The sequence below is a fragment of the Anopheles coluzzii genome, chromosome 2 (genome assembly GCF_943734685.1).
Source record: "Anopheles coluzzii chromosome 2, AcolN3, whole genome shotgun sequence".
In the NCBI taxonomy this organism is placed as follows: domain Eukaryota; kingdom Metazoa; phylum Arthropoda; class Insecta; order Diptera; family Culicidae; genus Anopheles; species Anopheles coluzzii.
Window position 1 is genome coordinate 106,310,981 of NC_064670.1, and position 26,486 is coordinate 106,337,466.

General features: G+C 43.9%; 1 protein-coding gene across 1 annotated transcript in view; it reads left to right on the forward strand.

The window, feature by feature from the left end:
* The window catches only part of LOC120950301 (uncharacterized), a 70,147-nt gene that overhangs the window by 19,485 nt on the left and 24,176 nt on the right, over nucleotides 1–26,486 (forward strand). Inside the window, exons 3-5 of the mRNA XM_040368234.2 lie at nucleotides 21,422–21,616; nucleotides 21,995–23,061; nucleotides 23,166–23,298. Of these exons, the coding sequence (XP_040224168.2) occupies nucleotides 21,422–21,616; nucleotides 21,995–23,061; nucleotides 23,166–23,298 (1,395 nt within the window). The remainder of the gene's footprint in view (nucleotides 1–21,421; nucleotides 21,617–21,994; nucleotides 23,062–23,165; nucleotides 23,299–26,486) is intronic.

Genomic DNA, 26,486 nt, shown 5'->3' on the forward strand with positions numbered 1-26,486 from the left:
ACGGATAGTTTAAGATAAAAGTGTGTTTTGCCATACTGTTGTCTTGGTTTTTAACGAATGCTTCATTCTAGAATCTGTATCTTCAAAGTTCTACATAGCTGGAGAAATTATTATTGAATATTTGTCAATCGCTAGAATTCCAGTTAATTTTTGGTAGATGTCTTGGATATCGCTGAAGACTTAAAATTTTCCTTTAAATAATACATACAATTTAGAATTTTGCAACTGCAACTTATTGTTATAATTCTAAAGATGTGTGACCATAGAATATTTGTTAACGGAAAAAAGGCTTTGCTTGCGTAAAATAACTTCCTTATCGTAACAAATATGTCCTTGCGGGCGAAGATCTTACATACATTCTTAGTATCCCCTTATCATTTGCAACCGTTTGGCAAGTTATTCCGTTCAAAAGGGGTCTATTTTTATCCCTTCTTCTTGTGTCACTAAGGGGTAATGCTTTCACTAGACCAGCAAGGTTGCCTTTACATCAAACACACACACACGCACACACACAAGCACACCCGTCACAGCTTCAAGAGTGCCATCAACCTTCCAACTTCTACTTGACTGGCGATCGCAGCCGCTCGCAACCCAACGTTCGACCGCAGCACCGAGCGCGGCTGGAGCGCGGCATGATTTCAACACTTAGACACGCAACCCAGAACCTACCCCAAGAATAAAATCGACCGCGCCCTGTGACCGGTCGAACTGCCCCACGCTTGTCCCCTCTCAGCAGTTTCCCTCGCCCAGCACTGCGAGCACTGTGAAATATTGCCCTAATTTCTACATTCTCACATATTGCCAGCATCATTAGTAGTAGTTCGGTCCTTGCAGGCGTACGATGAAAAGGAAAGGGCGATGAACAAGAAAGCAACAACAACTCCCGTACAGGGGGAGGGGAAAGAAGACGAGCTGTGATACGCTGGCTAGCACAGTTGGGAAAACTAGTTCAGTGGGGAAAAACGATAAGCGTTCCTGGTGCAGCGCTGAGGCGCGTTCTTTCAGCGCGACTAAGGCGGCGAAAACTGCATGCACGTGTTGCAGCTTAAATGCAAATTGAAAATCTCTCTCACACACACACACTCGGACAAACACGCTGCTAGTGCAATTGGGCCACGGTGGGTGAAAAACACAAGATGGCACCGGAAATGAAAACCCATCTACACCGCGCGCACAGTCCCAACCATCCCAGAAACGGGGACCGAGATGTCGTTAACTTCCTTCGGGGCGTTTCGACATCTTGTGCTGGTTCTACTCGGCTGTTAGCAGTTAGGGGCGAAAACCTCGCCGGTAAGAAAAAGGCAAACAACCGGAAGCACCAGCACTGAACGTCGTTTTCATTTCGAGACAGATTTCACAGCCAGCACCGATACCGTTTAGCATGGGGAGGGGGTGCCCCAACGGGTACGACGACGTCTTGCCGGTTTGCATCGATGTCTATTTGCTTTGGGAGTTGCTCCCTTTTCGTGTAACTTCTGAATTCGGATGAATTCTGCTTAATCGTGCTTTACTTGCCGCAATGGTTTGTGCTCGTGCACATTCTTACATCCTCACGGTGGAATGACGACTTCTTAGAGTAGGTGTAGCTCTTGGTTTTTTTGCACTTCCCTGTCACTACTCAACACGATATTGCATCCATGCATTTGGGATTTGTACTGGAAGAGACACCGGGGTGGTATTATTTCTTATTGCATTTTTTTCAGCTCATGCTAGCTGTGCGATCGTATCGTTTGTTTTTCACTCAAGCAATGGGTAAAGATTTGAGACGATAATCCCCGTGAAGCTTGAAAAGACGGATTTATCATTTTGTTGCATTTGGAAAGGGTTGAAATAGCCATATTTTTACTTAGTATATACCTAACGCTTTCCTCTTGTGTGTTGTTTATTTTATTTATTATATAGAAGAATATATTTTTCCGAAAAAGTAACCAAAATATTGTTCATATTTCAAAGACATTACTTCTAGTATTTTAGAGAGGAACTTTGAAATTAAGAATAGTAGATTTATGAAGAATTGGAAGAAACTTTATTTCACGTAATCCACTTATATGTATAAACCCTTCGCCCGAACCGAACGCTCTTAACTTAACGAAACTATTCTCGTGTTTCGTTTAACACGATCACTTGTCAGGGCTGTGCCTGAATAATCATATTGTTTGGATTGTGCATTGAATTAAAGCACTATTATGAGGATAAAACCAATAATTATTTGGAATTAAACTCATCTGTATCTGTTTTTTTTTTATCGTAACATATTATTTTGAATGAAATTTGTAAATGTCTTACATTTTAAATTATCTTTTTTTGTATTGAGTGACTCAGTTGGATGTATTACTAATATCAGTTCAGTGCCAAAACAAGTCTGCTTAGTGTACACTTGATTATTCATGTCTAGTTTTTCGATTGTCATTCATTCTGAGATCATTAAACAGATATCACTTCGTTTCCTAATATTAGTAACTCATCTAGCTGGCAACAGACAACTTTCTTTCGTTCCTTTATTCGCACAAACCATGACGCAACTCATTAATATCCATCTCTAGCTGGAATTTCTAAAAACATTCACACCCTATCATGATTACTGTGCCGCAAACTCCAGTTTTTTGCCAATCAATTGTCACTTCAACTGGATCGATCACTCGCTGAACATTCGCGTTGCCATAAACATAAGCGCCAGACACGGCATTAGCGGCACGCCAGCAGACGAGCATGACGAAGAAAAAAAACACACACACAAATCCGATTGTGTAATGCAGAAAAAGGGGATGATGTAGCCCCGACCAAGCGGGGTGGGGCGAAGCTTAACCCAAACAGACCGCACTGTCTGGCAGGGCTGCTCAAAATACACTCGAGTATCGAGTGAAAAAAGCAAGCAAAAATAATTACTAAACAGAAGCAACAAGAGAAAAAAAAACACACACACGCACACACGCGCTCTGCGTCCAGCATCGATTTGGGAAAGAGAATTTGAACCCCCAAAAAAAGAAGAAAAAAAACCTTTCCCGACATCTCACAACTTGCAATTTTCTCGCACGGGGGGCCAACCTTGGCACTCGTGATCGACCGTCAGCCAGACGTCGCACGAACAGCGCGTACGAACCCCCCAAAAACCTCGTTAATATTGAGCGGGGGAATGGAAGGTTTACTAATTCTGTCCAGTTTTCGACTCGTTTGTGTGTGTGTGTATGTTCCCATGTTCGCTTCCGCCCTCGTGGCCGTTTGCATCATCATCGCGCCCGCGTGTTATGACTGCGCGCCCGGTTTAGTTTGCTCTGCACGCAATATGCAGCAGCCCCCGCTCCATCAGACCCATCGAATCGGTCGATTGATATTCTTTGCTGTTGTTCTTCCTTGGCCACGCTTCTCTGTTCGAGCCGTTCGAAAAGAATGCACGGATCAACCACCAACGCAACGCGGGAATTTGGCACGTTAGGCCGCGAGTGTCGTGAAGCCGTGATGCTTCCCTGTCAGTGCAGTACAAACGGTGGAACGACAAGAAATAAAAACCACACGACACTACTGAAAGTAACCAGGTCGTGAATCGATTTTTTTTTTGGCTTGGTTTTCGCACCTTTTGCCTCGCGTAGTAGTATAACCTTTTTTTTATTCATTCTTCCTTTGCTGTTGATTTTGTTACTTCTGTCTGCTCTTCTTTTCCACTTCCTCTGCTTGCTCTTTGTATCACGAATTGTGTGTGTGTTTTTTGTTTTTTTTTTTTTTTTATGTTTCGTTTGCATCTTTCACGCCTACACCCTCGCGGGTGAACAGACTCTAAACCATGTGTGTGCGCTCTTTTTTGCGCTTGTTATACGGTTATTGTTATGAGTGTGGCACTCTTTCTTTTCCTTCCCCAGCGTTGTGTGCATCATTATTTTTGGAAGGGGGTTGTGTGAGGGTGTGGAGGGGGGGGGGGGGAGGTTGTATTCCTCCTAGTTGCCTGGACCAACCTACAACCGCCACCTCTGCTGTTGATCTTCTCCACATTTGACTTCCACGTTGACGCGGTGCTGTTTTGTTACGAAGGTCTGTGTTTTGCTTATTGCCCAATCGGATTACGATGTTTTTCCACGCGCCCACACACACACACACCATCCCCTGGCCTTGTTACCGTCCGCCGTGTATGTGTGTATTTTTGTGGTGTTTGTTTGTTTTTTCTTTTATTTATTCTGCAACGGGTCGATTGCATCGTGTGTAAATGCATCAGCCGGGAAGCAAAGAAGCGAAAAAAGAAAGAGAGAGAGAGAGAGAGAGAGAGAGAGAGAGAGAGAGAGACAAAGAGGGTGGGAAAAGGGAGTGTCTGGAATGGCGGGAGTGAACGTGTTTGATGGTTGCAGTTTTCAAGGTCGCCATGGTTTATCTCGCGGCATACGAGAGCAGCCCTGGTGCGAGATGATGATGTGATTCGTGCGATGAGTGAAGGGGCACAATTTAAGTGAAGCGTTAGTCGCCAGAGAGTTTTTTTTTATTATTATGACCACCATTGTCCGTTGCGTTGGTGCATTGGCACTGCTTTTGTGCAGTATTATCTTTCATTTAACATGGGTTTTGTTTTATTGTTTTATTGTTTCGAAATTATGCAGTTAATTGTGTCCTAATGGATGCATTCCTTCCATACGTTTTGTACCATTTAAATGTTTCGCTTTTCGTGAATGCAGCGTCCAATTGCAGATGAAAGTGGTTCAGGAGTTGGAGATGGACCAATTACAGTCATTGTCGCTGAATTTTTAACTCTAATTCTCTTATTTTTGTCTCACAAGGTACACATTTTTGACAGCGATTTTTGCCTCTAAGGCATCGATTTTCGACAGTGCGCATCAATTTTTGTCTCTAAGTCATCAATTTTTTACTATGAGTCAATTGCTTAATTAAAAAAATTAAACATAATTTGCTGAAGCAGTGTTTTCTGAAATAACTTAAATTAAGTTAAGTAAGGAATAATTTCATTGATATAATTTAAAATATCAGTGAAAGTTTTAACGAGGCAAAAAAACTTGGCTTTTTTTAGGTGTAAGCAATGGATTAAGAAATTATAAAAATGTATTAATTTTTCTCAAAAAACAATCAAATTACACGGTTTTTGTATTGTTTATGTGATTTAAAATAGCAATTGTCAAAACTCTGTTCAAATATCTTTAAAAATTATCAAAATTCCTAAAAGAGTCAAAAATTGATGACTTACAGACAAAAATTGGTGCGTTAGAGCCAAAAATTGATGCGTACTGTCAAAAATTGATACATTAGAGCCAAAATTAGGTGGCAACTGTTGTATGATTGAAATTAAAATTATTAAAATTTAAACTCAAAAATAAATTAAGGAAAAATGCAAAAAATAGTTTTTTTGAAATATTTTCCTGCTTCACCAGATATGATAAATAAATTAAATGACAAATTACGATAAAATATTGCTATGAATAGTTGATAACTTCATGTCAAAAGCCTGAAAGCCTTATGTGTGAAAGTAGATGATATTACATTCATACACATAAACCAAATTGTTGTTTCGTTGGCTACAATGAATCATTCACAAACAGAAACAATGTGCTACTGATTTTACCTTTTCCAAGAAATTCCCTTCAATTTTTAACACATTAATCATCAAACATTTATGTTGAAAAAACGCCCTCAACCTTTTTTTTCTTCACAATAATTAACAAACCGCTGTTAAAATATTTGGCAGCATGCATTAGCCATAAATCACGGCGCCGATTTTGGGTTTCTTTGCACACCGTTTTCCCCGCTTAGATATTGCCAAAAAAAAAAAACCGGTGAATTGATTTCTGTTACTTCACCTTCGTCAACACCAACGTGCGATATTGACAGCCGACCGCTGTCTGTCTGCTTAACTTTTGGCGCGACGGCTTTTGGTGCCCGAAACTTAGAAAACAGCACCTCAGGTTTTGTTCGCTCCAGGGGAAAAGGGCAAAAGCAAAAAAACACACACACACACACACACAGTGACCATCGCAAAATGGAATTCCCACAAATAAACGCCGATAGAGATGTCCCCCAGTCGGGCTCGTTGTAAATATAGACGATTTGCCGGAGGTGTTCAATATTTTCTTCGCCACCAATTTGTTGCTGCGAAAGCGAGCACACACACCCCGCGTTACCCGGCTCCCACACCACTCTGAGGCGCATGCACATTTATCACATGGTGAAAGAATATGCCACCCCCACTTACACCGCAGCCACAATTGGTTCTTTGGTACTTTGCCGTAACTATGCAGCCACGGCTCCAAATGTGACCTTGAAGTATTTGCTTCAACCCCGATTTAGGGGTTTAGGGGTTTGGGGGGTCGGCAGAAAGTGGGAATCGTTACAGACAGAATGACGTGACATGGTTTACTCTGCACGCGGTCATATTGAGCGAGCCGGGTTTCTTTTTTTTGTTATCTTATTGCTATATGTGCTTATAGGACGGTGTGAATGCATGAGTGTCGGAATGGAAAAGAGAAACGGGAATGGGGAGGTTGCGATTAGGCGGGAGGTGGTTTTATTTATTTGATGATTGAATTTGCATCGGCGGAAGTTTGACGGTCGCGAAAGGATATTTGTCTGGCGGGAGGTTTTTTTTTGTGTCGGGTGAATTGGTTTTTCTTTTTTCTTGGTCGTTGCATTTTGCCAAACGTGAGATCGATATTTGCTGAAGACATTTTGGTGCTGTTTTTTTTTTGTGTTGCTGCTTGTGAGCGAAGACAGGCATGGCAGTTTTTTTTTGCTGCATGTATTACATACGATTGCATCACGTTTGATTGGAGTAATGTGGCACGTTGCATGGAAATGTATTGTTTATATACTCTTTCCCCCCTCTCCCCCCTCCCCCCACTCACCTCCTACCGATGCGATATTCAACCCTAATCAGTAACCCAAACACTACCCCAATCAGGAGACGGCCGTAATGACCCACGCCGAAGCGCAAACTTTAATGCATAAATAATGTCTTAATTAAATTTAAAAGTAATTTTTCGAACAGCAGCATAGCAAAAAAAAAAAAAGCCCAACCCGCAACGGAAACCAATCGGGTCGGCCCGAACCGCACGCAGGCACGCAGATAATAGGGGCAGCGATTTATTCGTATTTACTCATGCCTAGTTGAGTAATTACGCTCAATTAATCTCCCTCTCGTACGAGACTAATTTGCCTGGTTAGAGGCACAAAACCTTTCCCAGCTCCACGCAGGCATTTGCTGACGCGCGTTTGTCAACCAGTTTGTCACTTAGCTGCAGTGGTGCTGCAGCGGTACGCTCGCAGCGCCGCCGTTCGCACTGGGGCACCGGGTATGGTAAACGCGATACGCGATAAGTCGGATACCGAAGTACATGTGTTATGTAATTACTGCAGAATGCTACCCTATCAATTACCGGCCGGAATGTGTGTGTGTGTGTGTGTGTGTTTGTTGGTGCCCTGGACTAGATGGTTTACGGGAGGAAGGAAAGTAAAAAATAAAAAAAGGGTAAAAATGCAGCACTTCTCGTAACGTCCATACCGGTTCGCCTGTTGGCACTTGGGCTACACAATAATTCTAACGATTTGGCCCACGTTGTGCGTTGATTATTGGTAGCGACTATTAACGCTGTGATTAGATCACCTGCACGGGGCACTTGGGGCCAAAGGAGACTGTGGAGATGTAAATGAGATCGTATCGCCGCTAACAGATGGTTAGCGTCGATTGAAAAACGTTTAATCAACCCCATTAAATGAACAACCAAACACATGCTGCTAATATTTTGCTTGACACGTTGGCCACTGTTGGCTGATAGTTTTATTGGCTAATTAAAGTGCAAAATAAAGCGACGGTTCGATTCGCCGATGTGTTGTGCGTTTCGGGATTCACCTCCACCACACTCGTCAGCACTGATCAGCACAACTGATTCAGCTTTGGGGTTTTGCGAACCTGTTCGAGGGCCTAAAAACCTCCCCATCATTATCTCGGCGTACCCTGTGCCAAGGACAGTGTGGCTGCAGGTCACCTAAGTCCCTGCAAGGAAGTCGTTAATCACATCCGATAAACATCTTTATATCGTGTGGTTGCGTCCAGAGCGTACCTTTTTACCCGTGTGTGTGTTTGCCGAGTGAGACTGGTGCTTAAGTGTCTTTTGGCCACGAAGAAAAAAAAACGCCTGCTCACAACGGGCCAAATTAATGCCACCATCTTCAGAAAGCAATGAGAAGCGGAAGCTCACAACACTCAGAGAGAGGGTTTTTATTTTGGGAATATGTCATCATCATGATGCGTCCTGCTGCTACCGACGAGATCTTCGCTTAAGCATGATGCTACCGTTTGGACGCCACGGACGCCACGGAGTGGCAACCTTTAAGAAAACAACAACAAAATGTATGAAAACATACGCACCACAAAAAAAAGCGTCAAATAACGTCGTCAACTAGTCGCGACGGGTCCAAACTAGCGGCGTCCGAAAAGGCGCCATCAAACATTAAGCTGGCTGCGTACAACAAATCGTTTTGACATGATCGTTGCTACTGGTTTTGCGCAAAGCAGCGGGCTTGCGGATGACCGCTATGCGCTGGAATGTCGTTATTGCACCGTATGAGGTGGCGCCCGTTCGCAATGATTTTTGTTGGTTGGCTTTTTTGTTTCGTTTTATGTTTAATATTTTATCTTCAAAATTCGTTATGAGTGTCGTCTCAGTGTTTTACGAAGACCTCGTTATAACGAAAATTGGATACGTCAAGTTGATTGTTCATTATCTTGTTTAAATCACAGGTTGTAGTTTTGTCCAGTGAGTTTTGGATTTAGATTTGACCGAGAAGAAATAACATTTTCATAATACAGCTATACTCATGTCATAAAACAGAGTATATTTAGAGCTCGATTTGATACATTGAGAACTTTTTTCTAACTTGAAATACATACTGGAGACTTCTGGGGATAAGGATCCGGTCAGGTTTCGGTTCAAGATTTGAAAAGTTAATGAAAATGTTGCTGCGAGTTTCTCAATTCGCAGAATCGAAACTCATGTCTCATTTCAATTGTTTCTTATAATACAGAGATTCATGCGTTACTGCATTCCAGACTGACGTTGGCTTTGGCATTTTCATAAATTTCACGAAAAAACGTTTTTTCAACGCTTCAATGTTGAATCTGTTAATGGTAATTTAAATAAGCAAATCAATCGTCTGGTGTAGTAAAAAGTAAATATAACCAATGCTTCAGAACTGGATAGAATAACTGGAAATACTTGGAGAAGTACTCTACTCTTTGCCATATAATATGAAGTAAAGTGGACGATATGGATCGGCAACAAACTGTGACAGATGATTAATATAATAATTAGGCATCAATGTTATCGCCCGAATAAATATTGCTGCTCTTTTATTCAAATCATGTGGAAAACGAACATAACTACACGCAAATAATCGAACCAATTACTCATATAAAATAACCCCCTTTCAAGAGACAAATTCCGCGTGCAATTCACACCTGAGTTGTGCTTAAGAAGAGCAAAACGGTTCATTAAACGTGTGTTACAATTGTCATAAAACGATAAAAAGAAATAAAACAGAAAAGACAGCGACAAACATTGAAGCAGCGCGTACGGTTTCCAGGCCACCTGTTGCTATCGTAGTAATTTGACGAAGTAAGTTTACTACGAATCGTACGGTCGGGCCAAACCCCGCCGGCGGCACCGTGTGTGTGCATGTTTGTAAATCAATCTTTGCCCAGTCAATAGACTAACGAACCGAACCGCACCGTAGCTACCCGAACCGCCGCGCTCAAGGATACCGACCGGATGGGCTGATCTGTGCCAAACGATAGCCGGGTTTCGCGGGACACAGCGGGAGGGGCATTGGGCGCACGCACGCGGTGCAGATAGAACCATTGATTTACTTCTACCTCGCTCGCTTAACGGTTTGCCATCCCTCCGAACGGTGGCAGTGTGCCGTACGGTTGCCGTACGATGATGATGTATCGATTTTTCCACTCTGCCCGGGAGCGCACCGACACGTGGACCTGGACGAGTGAAAGTTACCGCTGGGTAGCGCTGGTGTGCTGCAAAACTCAATTTACGTTCGTCCCGACGCGTTCGTTCAACTTTTACGAGCGTCGCGCCACCGCGTGCCGCTCCTTACCCCTTTGCCGAGGTTTGCACGAATGTAGCTCACCTGCAGCCTGCTGCTGCTGCTGCAGAGTTGGGCTGCATCTTCTACCTATCCCGTGATTGCATTACGGCGGGAGAGTTCGTTTGCATCAGCCAGGCGAGGTTTAGCAGTAAATGCATCGGTTTCGGTCGCATTTGCATCCCGATCGGATCGGACAGGTCGTGTCGGTATGGTGTAAGTAGCGTCGGGACCGCAACACCATCTGCTTGGGATAATGTGTGCGCTAAGAGCACTACGGGCTTAAGGCGGGTTCGATTGATTTGCTAGAGATAAAATGAAATATTTTTAATTAGCAAAATTGAGCAACGTTGAAATAACGGGGAATGCTTCTGCAAATAAACTATACACACCTTACAATAATTTAAATATATTCTATTCCTATTCTGTATTTCAAACCACTGCTGAATGAAACATGAAATAGCATTCTTCTTCCCTGTCACATCGCTTTAAAGATTCAATTCGTAAATGCACACCGGCTGCGGTAACGCTTCGGTGCGGTTTGGCACACTATTGCTTTTAGGCGCCTCACCCCAACCTCCCATCCCCGGCCACGCCAAAAAGCTGACATGGTGGAGCAACGACCATGGTAGCGTTCCGTACCGATTGCAATCGGGGTGCCAGTACCGCTCCGTGATTGAAACCGAAATCGGGGACAGAATAAACCATTAGTCAATTTAGTGCAGCGCAAAATCGCAAACTCCCCCGGGTGCAGTCGAATGCGGGAGGCAAGATTGATCGAACCTGTAATGCAATATTGTGTAAGCTTTCACTCTAAATTTTTGGCTCGTACTGTTACTACTGCACGAAAGTGCACCCGGAGGAGGGTTCGAGTGGCACCGGCAGAGCTAAGTACGTTTTGTGGCTACGGGAGCGATTGAATTTGACAGTGGTGGTAAAATCCGTTCTCGATTGCATTGCTGCCATCATGGTGGGTGTAGAAACAGGATCATGCACAACTTGCAAATGCACAATCGTAATAGATCCGTAGTGCTTGAGTGCATTAGCTTGAGGTTACTGGAGTGCTTGGAGCGCTTAAAATTTAAACCAGAAACTGAGATAAACCCACAATACATTTTAAATGGAATAAACTGAGGTTTGGTTTCATTGTTGCTCTGGTGATGGCCAATAAGTTGTCGCTTATTGCAATAAAAAGTAAAGCAATACAAATGTCAAACAAATCATAACTCTATTTGAACTTCACATTGTCTGTTGGACTTGTTACATGAAGTGTTCGAGATTCCATTAAAAAATTGAATTGGTGTTCATATTGGAAATAATCCGGTTCGAAGGACCAAAAATTAAAGAATGCCTATCCTGCTATGGACAATCAATAAGCCACTGAAAAACACTAGTGGTGTAGGCAGGCCTTGACTGACCAACGGTTGTTGTGCCAAAGAAGAAGAAAAAGAAGTCTTTTTCATCAAAATGTGTTCAGATATTGTGATAAAAAGTAGTACAACTTATTCGTCGAATCTTACTGTCTTAAATTAAGGTCTAGGAACTCTCCTTACTTCCCAAATAATTATTCTTCTTAGTCATCGGTACTATAATTATTCCCAACTGTTTCTCGTACTTAGTTTAAAGGCTTTACTGTGTATTTCTCATAACTGATCATTCCAAGAATTGGTTTAAAATTCAATTAATTATATATTATCTTTTAAATACATAGAGTTGACAGAACAATATGAACATGGAACAAAGTATCATTTCTTAAACGGCTCATACCTACAAACTTGTTTAAAAAAGCATAAAGAGCGATAGAAAAAAGGTGCTACGCTTTATTACACCCGTGTGCCCCTCAGTGCAAAGTGTCACACCTAATCAGGAAACGAACAAAAGCCCCGAGCATTTAAAGGGGAGTATTTTTTTTAATACTAAAGGGGCACATACCGGTCGGAATTGTATCACTATTTTACCGCTACAAACCCGGGGTGCGGTATGTAGGTTTCGTCAACAGTCACCGGCCGGACTCAAGCAGCACCGAGATGCACAATTCAATCTGCACGCTCCGTTGCTAGCTCGATTGCATCGCAACACATCTCGACGCATTGCGCTGCGCAACGGTTGCGATCGCGAACCACTGCGGGAGACAATTTAGAGTGTGCACACTTGAATGCAGTCCGCTCTCTCTCTCTCTACTGGGTTACGCCGCCACTGTGCTGGGATGAGTGTGAGGTTGACTGCTGTGGTATCTCCAGCAGTCCGCCGTCGCCGTCGGAATTCGTTGTTCAACGATCGGTCGATTATTATTGAGTTGTACTTTTTCAATTATGATGTCTATAATAACCAACAAAAGGGATGGCGCACTCTCGGTCGCTGCCGGTAGCCCCTGGTGCTCTCGGATGACAATGGTGCGCCCCACGAGATGATGATCACCGTAGCTGCCGATGCGCTGATGATAATGATTATGTTGTTGATGTTGATTACACTGATTGGATGTCGGAACTTCCTTTTCCAGCCAGTGCTCTCTCCAAAGCCAAAGGGATGCGCAAAAGGGTACCCAACCTCCCCCCCACCCCCCCCCCCTTCCTCACCCCAGTATCAGTTTACATCATTGTCGAGCAATTGGTGGAACTTAATTAAAACCAATTCCTTGCCGGTCATGCTGCCAAGGGAAAGCGATACCCTTTGCTTGCGGGTCGCGGCACATGGTCGCCGTTGGCACCTAGGCGGCGAAACGAACCTGACGATCTAGCCACGCCGGTCATCAAGGGTCGAGTGGAGTTGGTGCAATTTAAGATTTATTTTCCTAGCATTCCCTTCCGTCGGTTTCGTGATGCGGTGGTGGCGGCAGAGGGCTTTGGGGTTGAGTTTGAGGTGAATTGACGCTTACGCTTGCTACAATGAAACAATTTCTAATTCTGCAATTTTTCTTTCCAACCCAACAAGGTAAAGAGCTATTCCTTTCAGGTTATTAAGCTCTTTGTTAGCTCTACATCTTTTGTGTTGTGTGAAAATTTCAAACGCTTGATGTTATTGCCATATTTAAGGTCATTTATATCAATGTTTATGATACAATGGTACTAAAAATTGGAAAAGAAATTAAACGATATTGATGTGACAATAAGTATGATTATTTACTTTTATAGTCCCTTCATTTATTTAATTATCACTGTTTCTTTGTTCAAAATTTATGAATTAAATCAATCCTTTTTAACATTTTTTTTTAGTTTAAAAATTTGTATAGCACATTTTGCCTTCAAAACTCGGCAAATACTATAAAAGTCAACGTAATGTGTTTTTAAAAATCATTCGAAAGTTGTAAAAACAAGACTGCATTTTATACTGATATTTCCTGGTAATTGTGTTGCGTGATTCGTGTGTCCCACGGTGCACAACACGCACCAGACAGCAGGTAATGCACCGAAATCGATGCGCTGGTTTTGTTGTTTTTTGGCTCCAAACAAAGATCACCCGTTCCTCACGTACCAGACGCGATCGGAGCGATCGAGTGCTCGGTTTTTATGATCAATAAACCTTCATTTTTATGCTCCCACGCAATGTCGTCAGCCCACACCCCGCGTGGCATATCAATAAACCTGAGCGCGCAGTTGTGTGCCGTTCTGCCCGTAGCATGCAATTTTTATTCTTAATTTTCAATGACCATTTCGATGCCTAATTTCGGATCGGTTGCGGTTAACATGCGCCTGCGACGCCTAGCCTTGCTTTGCTGACTTGCCTGCTTATCGATTAGACCATAAATCTTGTGTGTACAATTTGTGCAAACGTAAGGCTCTCGCGCCCCGTCCTCCGACATCAAAGCAAAAGGTTGTACCGGGCTGTACCGGGAACTGATCGCGATCGCCGCGATCGGTTGCGATTGTTCGCGTTTACAAATTGGTTCTCCCTTTCAATTAACCGCGGGTGAGCGGTGTGGCCTGCTGAATGATCGTGTAGGCTGGCAACCCCGTAGTACGGCACTGCGCGGTAAGTGCAATTTGTCAGTCGCAAGTCGCGGTCACGTTCACGGCGTTTGTGCACGGTTGCCGTTTTTCTGATTGGCCAATTGACCGCAACGCCATTTTCCGCTGGTTGGTGGTACATAGGGGAGTGTATCATCGCGCATCGCGGCGGGACGGGACCCATCCTGCTTCCCACCAAGTCTCCGAAAACCCAGCGAACCAGCCGTACGCATTTAATTTATTTAGGTTCTGTTTTATCGTCTCTCCCTGTGCCGTTCCGGGGCGGGTTGCGACAAGTCGTTGGATTGTTTAAAACGATTAGGTAGCATAAACATCACACTTTACGGCTTAGCTGCATCATAAAGCCAATCCCTCCCGAATGAAAAAAAACTGCCTCGCAGGACGGTAGGACTACTTTCAATTAATTTATGACGCAGCAGCATTGGGGCAGGGTGAATGTTGGTGTGATGATGAATTTAAATTTTATTTCAATGAATTTGTGATGCAAAGGCAAAGGAAACAACGACGCAATCGTTTTCACACACAAAACAAAAACTCCAAATCACCAATGAAATGCATACGGCACATGCATAAAGTGCACTCGAAATGGCCGAATTGCCGCAGCCCTGCGCAAATGCATCATAATAAGCTGCACAGGCAGTGCAAACTGCCAAACGACTCAATGGTGGCTTCTTCTGCCTGATTTTATCGCCATTTGTCGAAGGCGCAGCGTGCAGCAGTGTGTGTTATTCCGGCCGATCTGTGGTCTCCGGCTCTTACCTTTCAACAGGTCCAGCCCACCACCTGTGCCGTAGTGCGAAGCGTATGAAATATGAACGACGGACGGCGCAAAAGCAACCGGTCAATGAAAGCCCGAAAATGCTCAATGCGTTTTCGCACTCATTTGCGTATGAAAGCGTGACTGGAATTGGCAGTGATTGATGCTTTTTTTGTTGTTGTTGTTTTGCTTCTTCGCTCTACATCGCTCTACGTTCATAAGCGTCGGGCCGGTGATCGGCTCGAATGAATCATTATAACGCAGTTGTCAAAGCGTCAAAAAGAAAAGAAATGGGAATGGTTTGCGTCTTTGCGGCTGGATTGTGCGATTTTTATTTCTTCTTTTTTTTTTTGCTTTCTTTCACCTGAGGGAGGAGTTTACACGCACCTTTGAAGATGAATAATTATTTCCTTTTAGTTGCGGCGTAAGCTGGCGTTAACTTTTTTTCACTTTAAGACAAACGGTTCGAGAACGCCATTCGATTCCAGTTGTGATTTATGTTGTTTTGTTATATTCATATTGGAATATTTAAATCATATGAGTTTTAGAGAAATTATAATGCATTTTTCTTCGCTGATTTAAACCAAAAAATGGGCTGCTAAACGGAAGCATGCAACAATTTAAATTTATCAATGTAAGTTGGTTTTACCTTTTTCAAACTCAGAATCCAAGTTTTTGAATTGTTTTTACATTGTTTTAAAATAAAAAAAATAAAATAAAAGAATTATATGACAAAATTACGCATATATTTCTCATATAATTCTTTTATGAACAGGTTTGAAACAAAAAATATCGTGAATCATATGTACCATTGCTAGGCGTCTCCATTGGGCGAAAATTGTGTAAATATTTCGTTGCCCACTTCACTGTCTACTAGAGCTCGCGCCGACAACGCAATAAAACTCGGTCAGCCAAAAAGGAAGCCGTAAAGCCTGCTCGGAAAGGCTGGCCGCGCGCCGCTTAGATTCCCTGAACGTCTGCAAAGTTTTTGCATACAACCGGCGGCTTCTAATTGAAATGGTGCGTTGCATCGTGCTTCACCGGCACGCTCGCATTCTCTAAACGCACGCTGTGTTAGACAGTGGTAAGAGCTGAAACAAAAGAAGAAAATGAAGGAAGTACAGACTAATACCAGGCTGGCTTGGGGCTGGAAAACTTTGCACCACAAATCCATAACCGCACGCCATTGCTCAAGTAATCATGTAAGCTATATTCCAGATACAAGAAAGCAACGGTTTTAGACGAAGTTTTTGGACAAAACCCTGTCACTTACAAAAAAATCTCAAACAAAACTTTCTTTAAATACGTAATAAATGGTAAACGGTTCTAAGAGGAGTTTGAATGGCTTCACCTCGCCAATCTTTTAGTTTGGTAACTTTTTTTCAATTCATCTTTATAAAAGATTTCCTTTTTTCAAGCATTCAGCTATTTGCAGTGTGCAATGGTGTTGTATTCCCACACACTTTCTGATTTTGGTTTTTAATTCGCAGTACAAAACATTCTCATTCAATATTCAATCCTTTTAAAGTTCATGAATACAAACAATTAAGCGTTTATGTTACCTGAACTATAATTAAATGCCTGCTTAACTTAAAAATGTAAGACAATTAAATAAGTCTAGTTTCGTCTGCTAAAAGTGTCAGCATTGATGGATAAGTTTGAAAGAAAAATAAAATATGTTATAACGGTAATGGCTTGCACAACATTGCTGTCAATGCGGACGCTTCATTTTGCCTCCTAAAAAGACGTCATCATGAACTGAGATTCGACGCATGGTGATCGATGACGCACTAGTACAGTAAACCAAATCCGAATGCTAAAGATGCTTAAATATACATTACTGCCGTCACGTGCTAGACTCGCGCATTAGCATGCATTAGCTATGAATATATCCACAAGTGAAGATCGCACGAAAATGAGCGCACCATTGCGGAAGATACAAAATAATGTTGAAAATGAAATATTGAGCAAAAACTTGGTAACTAAAGGTCTCTGAAAATAACAATTAAATACAAAATGAATCGTTCATTTTCTGAACTCTTGTGAGTTGTACTACTTAACTCTTTTTTTCTCTCGTATGTTGCATGAAAATATCTGCAATGAATGATACTCAATTGAAAATGCACCGCACTCTGTGTGAGAAAAAGTGAAAATGCGCCCCGATTAATGAGATACGTGCAACATGTTTCAAATTTTACCGACAAAGCAAACGCGAACCATAAACACTCTAATCACGTACTGGCGTTAGCGGAGCAAATCAAGCAAAGTGCTTCTAGTGCGACCGCGACCGAGAGCGAAAGCGAGCGAGGCGATAGCGATTCAATCAGTTTCGATGTACCGATCACCCCGAAGCACACTGCTGCGCGGTACATGAAACAATAATGAGCAGCGGGCTCTGTTCAGTAAGAAAAAAGGAAAGAAAAATTGATCGCTCTACTAATGGAGACAGCTTTTAATGAAATAATTAATACGGTATCGCAATCGCCGCCGACCAAATGCCGAACATTGCGCGGCGATGTTGTGCATTCCAAACAGTCGTAAAATTGTAAAACAGGTCCATTTGGACGGGTGGCCACCCCGCATTCCCCTGCACGGCATACAAAGTTGAAACGCGATCTAGTTTATGTTTTACTTCGCAGGGGTTTTGCGCTCTAGCTCACTCGTTTTACTCGCGCCACTCTTTGCGTGCGCTACCATTTTGCACCACCATTTTCTACCTCTTCTGTGTGTCTGTGTGTGTGTGTGTGTGTGTGTGTGTGTGTGTGTGGAGAATCACAGATCACATCTGATCGCCGTGGCCCTGCCGTGTCGTGGCCGCCCCCGAATCACCGCTCTTTTTGCGCAACTGAATCTATTTCGCTTCCCTGCCGATCGCGCGGCCGTTTTGTTAATTGAATGTACGGGAGCCCGTCATCTCCGTCGCATCGTATGTGCACCGGTCCGCGGTTAGCTGTCAAAGACATCAAAGGCAGGCACAGGCCTGCCAACCTGTGCCGGCCGCCACCGGGCACTAAGGTCATCATTAGTTTACCGTTAATTGACACCGTTCCGGGGATAAAAATGCATTTTTCAAACAATTAACCTTGGCGGACCGTGCGCCTCCATCGGTGGTCACACGAGCACCGCGAGTTCGGTCGGTGGCCGATGATTCACAAAATTTCCAACCACCCGATCAGGAACGGTGCTCTATGTTTATGTACGTGTTTATGTGTGTGTACATGTGTGTGTGTGTGTGTGTATGTGTATGTTTGTATTTGCTGGTTGATTGCACATTAATTGAATGTGAAATGGTGCTGCTCCTGCGAAACGCAAAACGATCAGGTTTTCGACGGCCATTAAGGACGATGGGTGGTCGAACAAGCTGATCGTTCGAATGGCAATAGAAAATCAACAGCAATATGCTTGCTGAAAGACCGATTGCTGTTTGTATTGCGCTGTAGTTGTGGAAATAGTTCAACTTTTTATTCACACGCTCGAATGGAAATGTGTGTCCATAACATACACTCGCTCGATGAATTAGATTTATCCGCGCAAAGCAATAAAGCATAAAAAACCTACCCCCGGAGGTTAATAAGCAACAGGCAGCTGCAGCTGAAACGATAGCAAAGGAAACAATCGATCCAGCGCACTAAGACTCGCCTAGTCTAAGCCCGCTTTTCTCTAACAAACGATGTCCATTCAATACGCCGTCACATAAATCGAGAAACGAGCCGGTAATGAAATAGGAATACAACGGCAGCGGGGAAAAAAGACAGATCATTAAAATACCACCGGCGATTCCTTTATCTACGATACGCGAACACACACACACATACACTCTCTTTTTCCCGGCCTGATGGAAAGGTGCATGGTGCAAGATTAATGAGCTATTGTGCCGTTTGCTCGGTAATATAGGCAGAAGTGCAGCAAAAAGCACCGTGACGGATGCCTAATCAAACAAGACATTTCAAATCTATACCCACGATAATTGGTTACGGCCGCGATCAGAATCGGTTGCTTCTCCTTCGCCACACAGCACACCGTACACGATCGCGCTAATAACGATGGTTGTCCGGGATGTATGCAATCGAGGGGTATGGGTTATGCTTCTTTTTTTTTTTGCTCCTTGCTTCCATCTCATTTCCCATTCCCAACACGAATGGCGCCGCTCTATCACAGCACAGGGCTCAAAGAAAACCGTACGGATTGCAAAACCGGTGGAAATGGGAGTCACGTGCACGGCATATGCAGGTGCATACGGGACGGGGGAAAAAAGTATGTTTTGTGCCGCCATTACCCGACTGTTGCCGACTGTCGCAATAGATATTAGTGGAAAGGTTAGCCAGTTTCCTGCACGCTCGCCTTTTTTATCGAATCGAAAGTTAACGATGGCCCCCAATGGACCCCATTGTCCTTCGATGTGCGATGAATATCGAACAGTGAATGGGAAAACATTACCTCTTAGGAATGATTTCAACGGATTGGACTTTTTCTTTTTCTCCCTTGTAGCTCATTTCTGCCTTTTTAAGGCCTTTTATGGTGTAATTCATTAATAGATTAATGAATTAATGCTGTTTAAAAATAGGAATTTCACCAACAGCAAGACGTGACTTCTAGACAAAATCATGATTCATCATTTTTGATACAACATATCACGCTTTCATATAAAATTACAGCATTTATATTCAATACAGGCGTCCCTCGAGATACGACCCATTCGAGTTATGACGATTCGCAGATACGACGATTTTTATATTGACAGTTAAAAGTTGTCATTGTGAAAAAATATTATGTATTTTTTTTTTTGTGCTGATAACCGTAACACACACATGTCCAAAGATTCCACAACTACCCAATCTTGAATATCTATAACGTGTAAACGGCTGTTGGAGTAAAATTAATACATCACCGAACATTATTTTAAATAAATACACGATATCATAGATTTCGACTATTAAACTTCGGTTATAAACTTTATATTCACAGATATTCGACATACGACTATTACGACTTACGCCTAGCTTTGGGACATTTTTTCGGTCCCAAATACAATCATATATCGGGGGTAACCTGTAGTTTAGATTCAATAGTTTCAATAGTTTCAATAGAAACAGAAAATGAATCAGTGATTCAAATTATATTGTTGAGATACAGACACGAACGCTCTGTCATCTGATCGTGTTTTACGAAACACGAAGATCGTTTCGTTGAGCTTTTAGCTTTCCGCTCTGTCAAATAGTTTATAGGTGTAAGTGTAGTTCTAGCATAAATCTCCTTCTTCTAATTTTGCAACTCAACAAGCCACAACCGCCGGTGAAACGCGCAAGCACAACTTATCCGAAATCGTAAGATCGAACATTGGTGCCGTGACCAGGATACCGAAGGATTTGGTTTCTTAATTTTACAGACAATCGCGTGCACGTAACTTTAATTGCTTTAGTCGCTACGCAATCTACCAAGATCAATGTGACCTCGAAATTTAAGAAACCAGATTCGTCGTTATCCTGGTCACGGCACCAATGTTTCGTCGCGATTAGTTTTCGGACAAAGTTTTCCTTTTCTTTCGTGAATTTTTACTGCTAATTATTACCGAAGCTGTTGTAATTAATTGCCAATAATGAACAGAGCTAAAGAGCCCAAATTCTTACAAGAATGTTACAAAAGGTGTTTTTTTGTCAAAAATCACGCACGATTGCTCAAAACTCGCTTTCAAATTAGGAGTTTTATTGATTTTTCAAAGAGAAAAAGATACATTTGAAATCAATGGCAAAACATCTGATTGGAAATAATGTTATTTTCAATATTAATGGATATTATCTACTGAACACAGATTGAAGTTGTACAAACACGTGTAGCTAACATCTCAAACACTCATGACGAATGGCTTAAATTATCAAACCCAAACCGATTGCCCGCAGCATTCGAGCCACAATACGGGCAAAACCACCCATCAATACGGATGCTTGTCAACTGCTGATCAAAATTCAAACCAACAGCTCGCCGTACCCCCGTATCGGGTGCCGCACACGGTTGTGCAACCGGGCCGACACGGGAGGGTGGTGGGATGCTCCTTCGGTTTCAATCAAAGAGACCGCAGCAGCGGCAGCCGCCGTACCCCGTACCTGTAACGCGACAAACCGCTCGCCAGATGCAACACGTGCGCCGATGCGCCGTAACCCTTTTCCCATCCATCTGACCGCGGCCACACGAACTGCGGTTCACACGGAGTTGACCGGTGGTGGTCTCCGTCGCCAAGCTGCTGCCGGTGCCACGATCCATTTGGCAGTCACCGTGCTGTACCGTGTACGGTGGTGCGCGGTGCATCGATTCCGTTCGATTTCCGTCGCTATGTTCGGCTAATTGATCGCGGCATCTATTATATTGAATTTATGATTTCACTATTTGCAATATCAAGCACCCAGCCGGCCGTTACCGTGTGAACCGTTTGCGGCGGGCTGAGAAACTCGTCGGACGGACCTGTTGCGGACCTGTGCATTGGTGCGATCTTTGAACCACACGCGGTGGCGGTGGCGCGTTATTGATGATTGCATTTCAGGGTTTGCCCTGCGCCTGTTTGCCCTGCTTCCTACAAACCAAACTAAACTGCGGTCTTTTCTTACCCTTTCTCTTCCTTCCCCAGCGGGTACCTGTTGGTTGCGGCGGTTCGACTCGTCGGGAAAGTGCAGCCAGCTGTTCGCACGCAACGTGACGCGGGAGAGCTGCTGCGGGGCCGGTGCCAGCGGTGGGAAGGGCTACAGCGAACGGGACATTCCCGACGTCGGCCTGTTCTTCCTCAACGCGTTCAACGACGGGATGGAGTGCACATCATGCCTAGGTAGGTGCAGTAGGTGTGCATACTAATGCAAGCCGACGTTAAGTGTCTCTTTGTTGGCTGAAGGTGAAGGGAGCTAATTTTAGTAAATGGTGCAATTGAGCGATAGAGGTTTAGCTAACGATATTAGGAAAAGTCGTTATAATTACAGAAGAACTAACAGTAACTAAACATATAAATTGGAGGTATCCTTTGAAGCAGCATTTACGATTGGAAATGAATCTACCAACTGTAAGTTTAGATTTGTTAACACTTTAACGAACAGTTCGGCTACAATTTGGTATTATTTTTCCATTTTAAGAAGACAAATATAGTTAGACAGGAGCGCTGAATAAAGACAATAATTATTGATTTTTTTTTCCTTTGTGTAATTTCCTTCAGATACCTGCGATCGGACAAAATGCGGCCCGAACAAACGGTGCGTGATGCGTCGCAACCGCCCGAAGTGCATCTGTGCACCGAGCTGCAGCGGGGGCAGCAACAAACGGCGCCCCCAAACACCCCGACGCAACAACCGGCTGCATCAGCTGCACCAGCAGCAGCACCAGCAGCAGGAGGAGCAGCCGCGCTTTCACCAGCAAAACATTAAGGTGATCAACCTGAGCGAAAGCCAGCGCGGCCACCGACAGTATTTCGCCGACGCCGGGCGGCAACCGAGACCGCGCCAGCTCCGGTACACGGGCCCGGAGAAGGGCGGCAGGAGTGTAAAAAAGACTAGCCTAAGTGAGAACCGACCACCACCGCCGCCAGCCGACGGTGGCAGCCAAAGAGCGAGCGCCAAGCACGGCGCGAAGGATAATGCTAAAGCTAGGAAGCATAATTTATTGGAATCTGTGACATTAGTGAGTAGTAGTAGCAGCCATAGTAGTAGTGCTAGCAGTAATCGTGCAAGCAGCAGCAGTAGTAGCGGTAAGCATAGTAGAAGCAGTAGCGGCACGTCCAAAGGCACCCCGTCCACCGGCAACTGCACCGTGGCGGGCATCGGTCCGGCAGCGGCCGGCTGCACCGTGCCGGGACGCGGCTGGACCGGTGGCGAACGGATCGTTCTACAGCAGAACGGGCTAGCTTTAAATTATCCCACCGGCAGTAAGGGTGCGGCAGCGAAAGGACACGGTGCTGATGCTGCGACATCGGTCCCACCCAACACAACGCGACGCCACCATCGGAAGAGTCCAGCGGTGCCGGTGCGCGGTGGCAACCAGACGACGAGCGAACAAACCCACCGAAAGGCCACGACCGTGGCACCGTTTGTCGCGTTCGGGAAGCCAAAGCTGCTGCGGGTGCCGCGGGTCGGCCGCAAGCAGAACGCGACCGCGGTGCGGGTGCCGCGCCGCGAGCCAAACTATTTGGATGACGTTTTCTTCATCGAGAACTATCACAGCAAGCAGCGACGCAATCGCAAGCACCCGGGCCTACCGATCGAGGATGTGTGGGGCAACGAAATTATGGTAAGCTTTGCTTAGCTTTGCCGCTCTGGCAGACACTTTGTATCATTGTTGTGAAATGTAATTAATTATTGATACTGATTTCTGTGCTCTGCTTGCAATCTCAGCATCAGGCTAGTTTCTACAACCCAGTTTGTGGCACAGACGGTCGAACGTACAAAACGGAGTGTCAGCTAAAGAAGCGTGCTTGCCGGCAAGAGATCACATCCCTGATGGTAGCCTACAAAGGACATTGTCAAAGTAAGTAACGACTTCATGTATTAATCCAATCAAGCCACAAAAAGATAAAAACTTTCTGGAAATATGTGTGATGTAGTCTAGGTACACTTCTAGAAGATAAATGATCAAAACCTTAAGATTTCAGTTCTCGTCGAGTACTTCTATACCTTAAAGTTAGAGTTAGTTAGAGTTTGGAGTTTCCGCGTGAAAGTAACTAAGCAAATTGTGAGTTGTAGTCTTCATCTATAAACAATCTAAAATGTTTATATTTATACGTCAAATAATTATCAATGGAACTTCCTAATTTCTGAATTGTTCTATGGTCGTAGTTAAGTAGTCTTTAATCCACAAAAAAATCCAATTTTTGTTTGGAGAAGTCTACTATTGAATAAAATGTCTCTTCAAAGCACAGTCTTTGATGTAGCTCTTGGCTTCAATTTTCATTTGTTGGGTCTATTACCTCGTAGCCTTTTTGCAAAAAAACTGTTGTTGTACTAATGCTATTTACCGTTGTCACATCATTTCTTCATTCTATAATGAGCAACAGCTGAATATAGCTTACATAGTTCTTTTTATGACAAACCGTTGAATCATTTGTCCATTTTTAACATATTGAACTAGCTGCTCTGATCATTATTACACCAACCACGCAGCTGATCACGTATCACTAACCTTTTTCGCGGGCCTGAACACTGACGTGTGGCATACGCAAGAGACAACATATGGTCGGGTTAGCTATAAACTGTTGAAAGCGATACCCCCGAAGCTAATTAGAGCAACTCCCTCGCATGATCGCGAGCGACAAGATGAACGTGACTTCCTGCAACGCTACCATTGCCAAACTCGTGCGCACGCCTGGCCTGGCGCATCATTGCGCCCCGGCCAGTAGAAGCAGCACCCAGGGCAGAAACATCAAACAGGTCATCCTCCCTCCCTTGCACACATCTCACGCCCACCCATCTGCATCCTATCAAAAGCCGAACGTTCACTTTGATGACAGAACGCTTCAGCACTTCGCGCAACACCCGCGAAAACCCACCAGATCAAACCGTTCTGCTCCATCACTGTCCAAAACGTGTGTGCGGAACGTGCAGTGCGGAAGAGCCAGGCACCGTCACGGGGCCACGAGCCTGGCGGTCGTAAATTTTACCCTGATTTATTTTCACCCTCATCTGCCTGGCGAGTGGCTGGCGATTACCACTGGCAGCGGAGGACGCGCGATTAACGTAGCCCCGGCTCGGCGTGCGCTACATCCACGTTGCTTTGAAGATACGCATACCGCGCTCATCGCTCAGGATATGGCGGTGCTTGCGGTGCTCGAATCCGTTTGCTTGTCCACGCCAAGGAAATTGACCAATCCACTGTGTGCTGTGTGTTCATAGTTAGTGCTTAAATGCTGATGGAAATGGTGATCATCAGCTGCGGAATCCCGGTAAAGATTATTGTTCTTACCGGAGCGACGGTAATCATCGGTCTGGGCTGTATCAGAAGTTGAAATATTTACGATGCATGGCGCTGCTGATCAGCGGCTTTCAGTGCAGCACCACGGTGATGAGTGGTAATTGCACACCGTGTGTAGGTTTAACGATCGCAAACGATCGTTCAGCCTGCACTGCTGGATTTTGCTAGGATGAATTGTTTACCACGGCTTCTACCGCGGCAGTTTATTTGTGAAGTGCAGTACCGGAATCTTGTTAGCATGGTAGTGTAACTGAAGTAGGTAAATAAATCATACAAATTCCCCTTAATCACTCTGCTTTCTACTAGCAGAGGTAGTAACACCATATCAAACATTATTTCTGTTCCCCCCTGAACAGAAAAAATGTTTAATATGGTGTTACTACTACTGGTAGTAGAAAGCTATTGATTTTGCTCAGACTATGAAAACTAGCCTAACAACAATGCAATTTGTCAGATAATTTTTTAATAATGGAGCCCTTTACGATTCTAGTCAGCTTTTTGTATTGAGTTTGACAATTGGAGGTTGAAATCATGTATACATTCCATACAAAACCACACATAAAACTAGCCTACGATTTTCAGTTTACATTATTCTAGCCTCAAAACTAAAATTAGATTCGAGTACCTGCTCCAAAAGATGGCAATACAAGGTGGTGTTTACATTTATCCCAAGGTGCATTAAAGAGATCAGGTGATGGAATCTAGAATCAAAGTGTACGTAGTCCAGGTCCAGTCCAGGTCGTGGTCCCATAACATGTTTTTATAACGAAATTTGAACGTTTTTGACAGGATGGGTGAAAACTTTTGTTCAAACAAGCTTTCTGAAGGCTAGACGAATACAAAAAAACACTCTAAAAATCTTCATTCAGAGACAGAATCGATAAAAAATAGCTTTATAAATACATACACCTTGAGATAAGCCCTCATGTATTCGTTTATGTTTTAAATGTTAAGATATAATAAGCTTATCATATTTTGCATAGTCTTTTTACCAGCTGGTTGGCATTTACATTCGTTTTAAATGATTTGTGACATATAACATAAACTTTCGCTGTGTGCCCCAGCTCTTTCAAACCGACGCTGCGTAGCAGGTTCTTATCTTAATCGATTCCTACGAATCCAGAAACATTCACCCTTTCCCAAAAAATAGCTAAAAACACCGTGCCACCTCAAGATCAGTCGCGCACCGTTTTCAGTCAATTACGAGCTAAAAGATCAGCTTACCTGCACCGACAATCAGTCAAAAGCTACCCAAAATCCCCCGAAACCAATAAACGGTTAATAATCATACTTAAACATCTGAACCACCGAACCACCTTTCACAAGCACCGTCCAAAGATTGAAGGTGCCAAGGTGTAGCTAAACCGAAAGAGAGAAATAAAAAGAAAACGCACCAAACCAAAACTAACAGGACTTTTCGCCCCATGAACAGTCATTGCCATCCACACCATTTCCGATGACATACGGCACGGCACTGAGATGAGGTGCAGCAAAATGCACTGGTTGTGTACGAGCGCTCACGCGCGCGTCTGTGTGTGTGTGCAATTTAACCCTTTTTTGTCACTGCCCCTTTGCCGAGGCCTGAGGCTGCCCCGGGCAGTCGCAACTCATCAACGGTTTGCCGTGGCGTGACGACTTTTGGCACACGCCCGCCAGTAGTAGAGTGGCCTCGGGCCAGGTGATTAACGGTGGCGAGAAAATTAAATCAACACGAAATAAAAAGGAGCGAAACAGGTAACCAGGGGCTC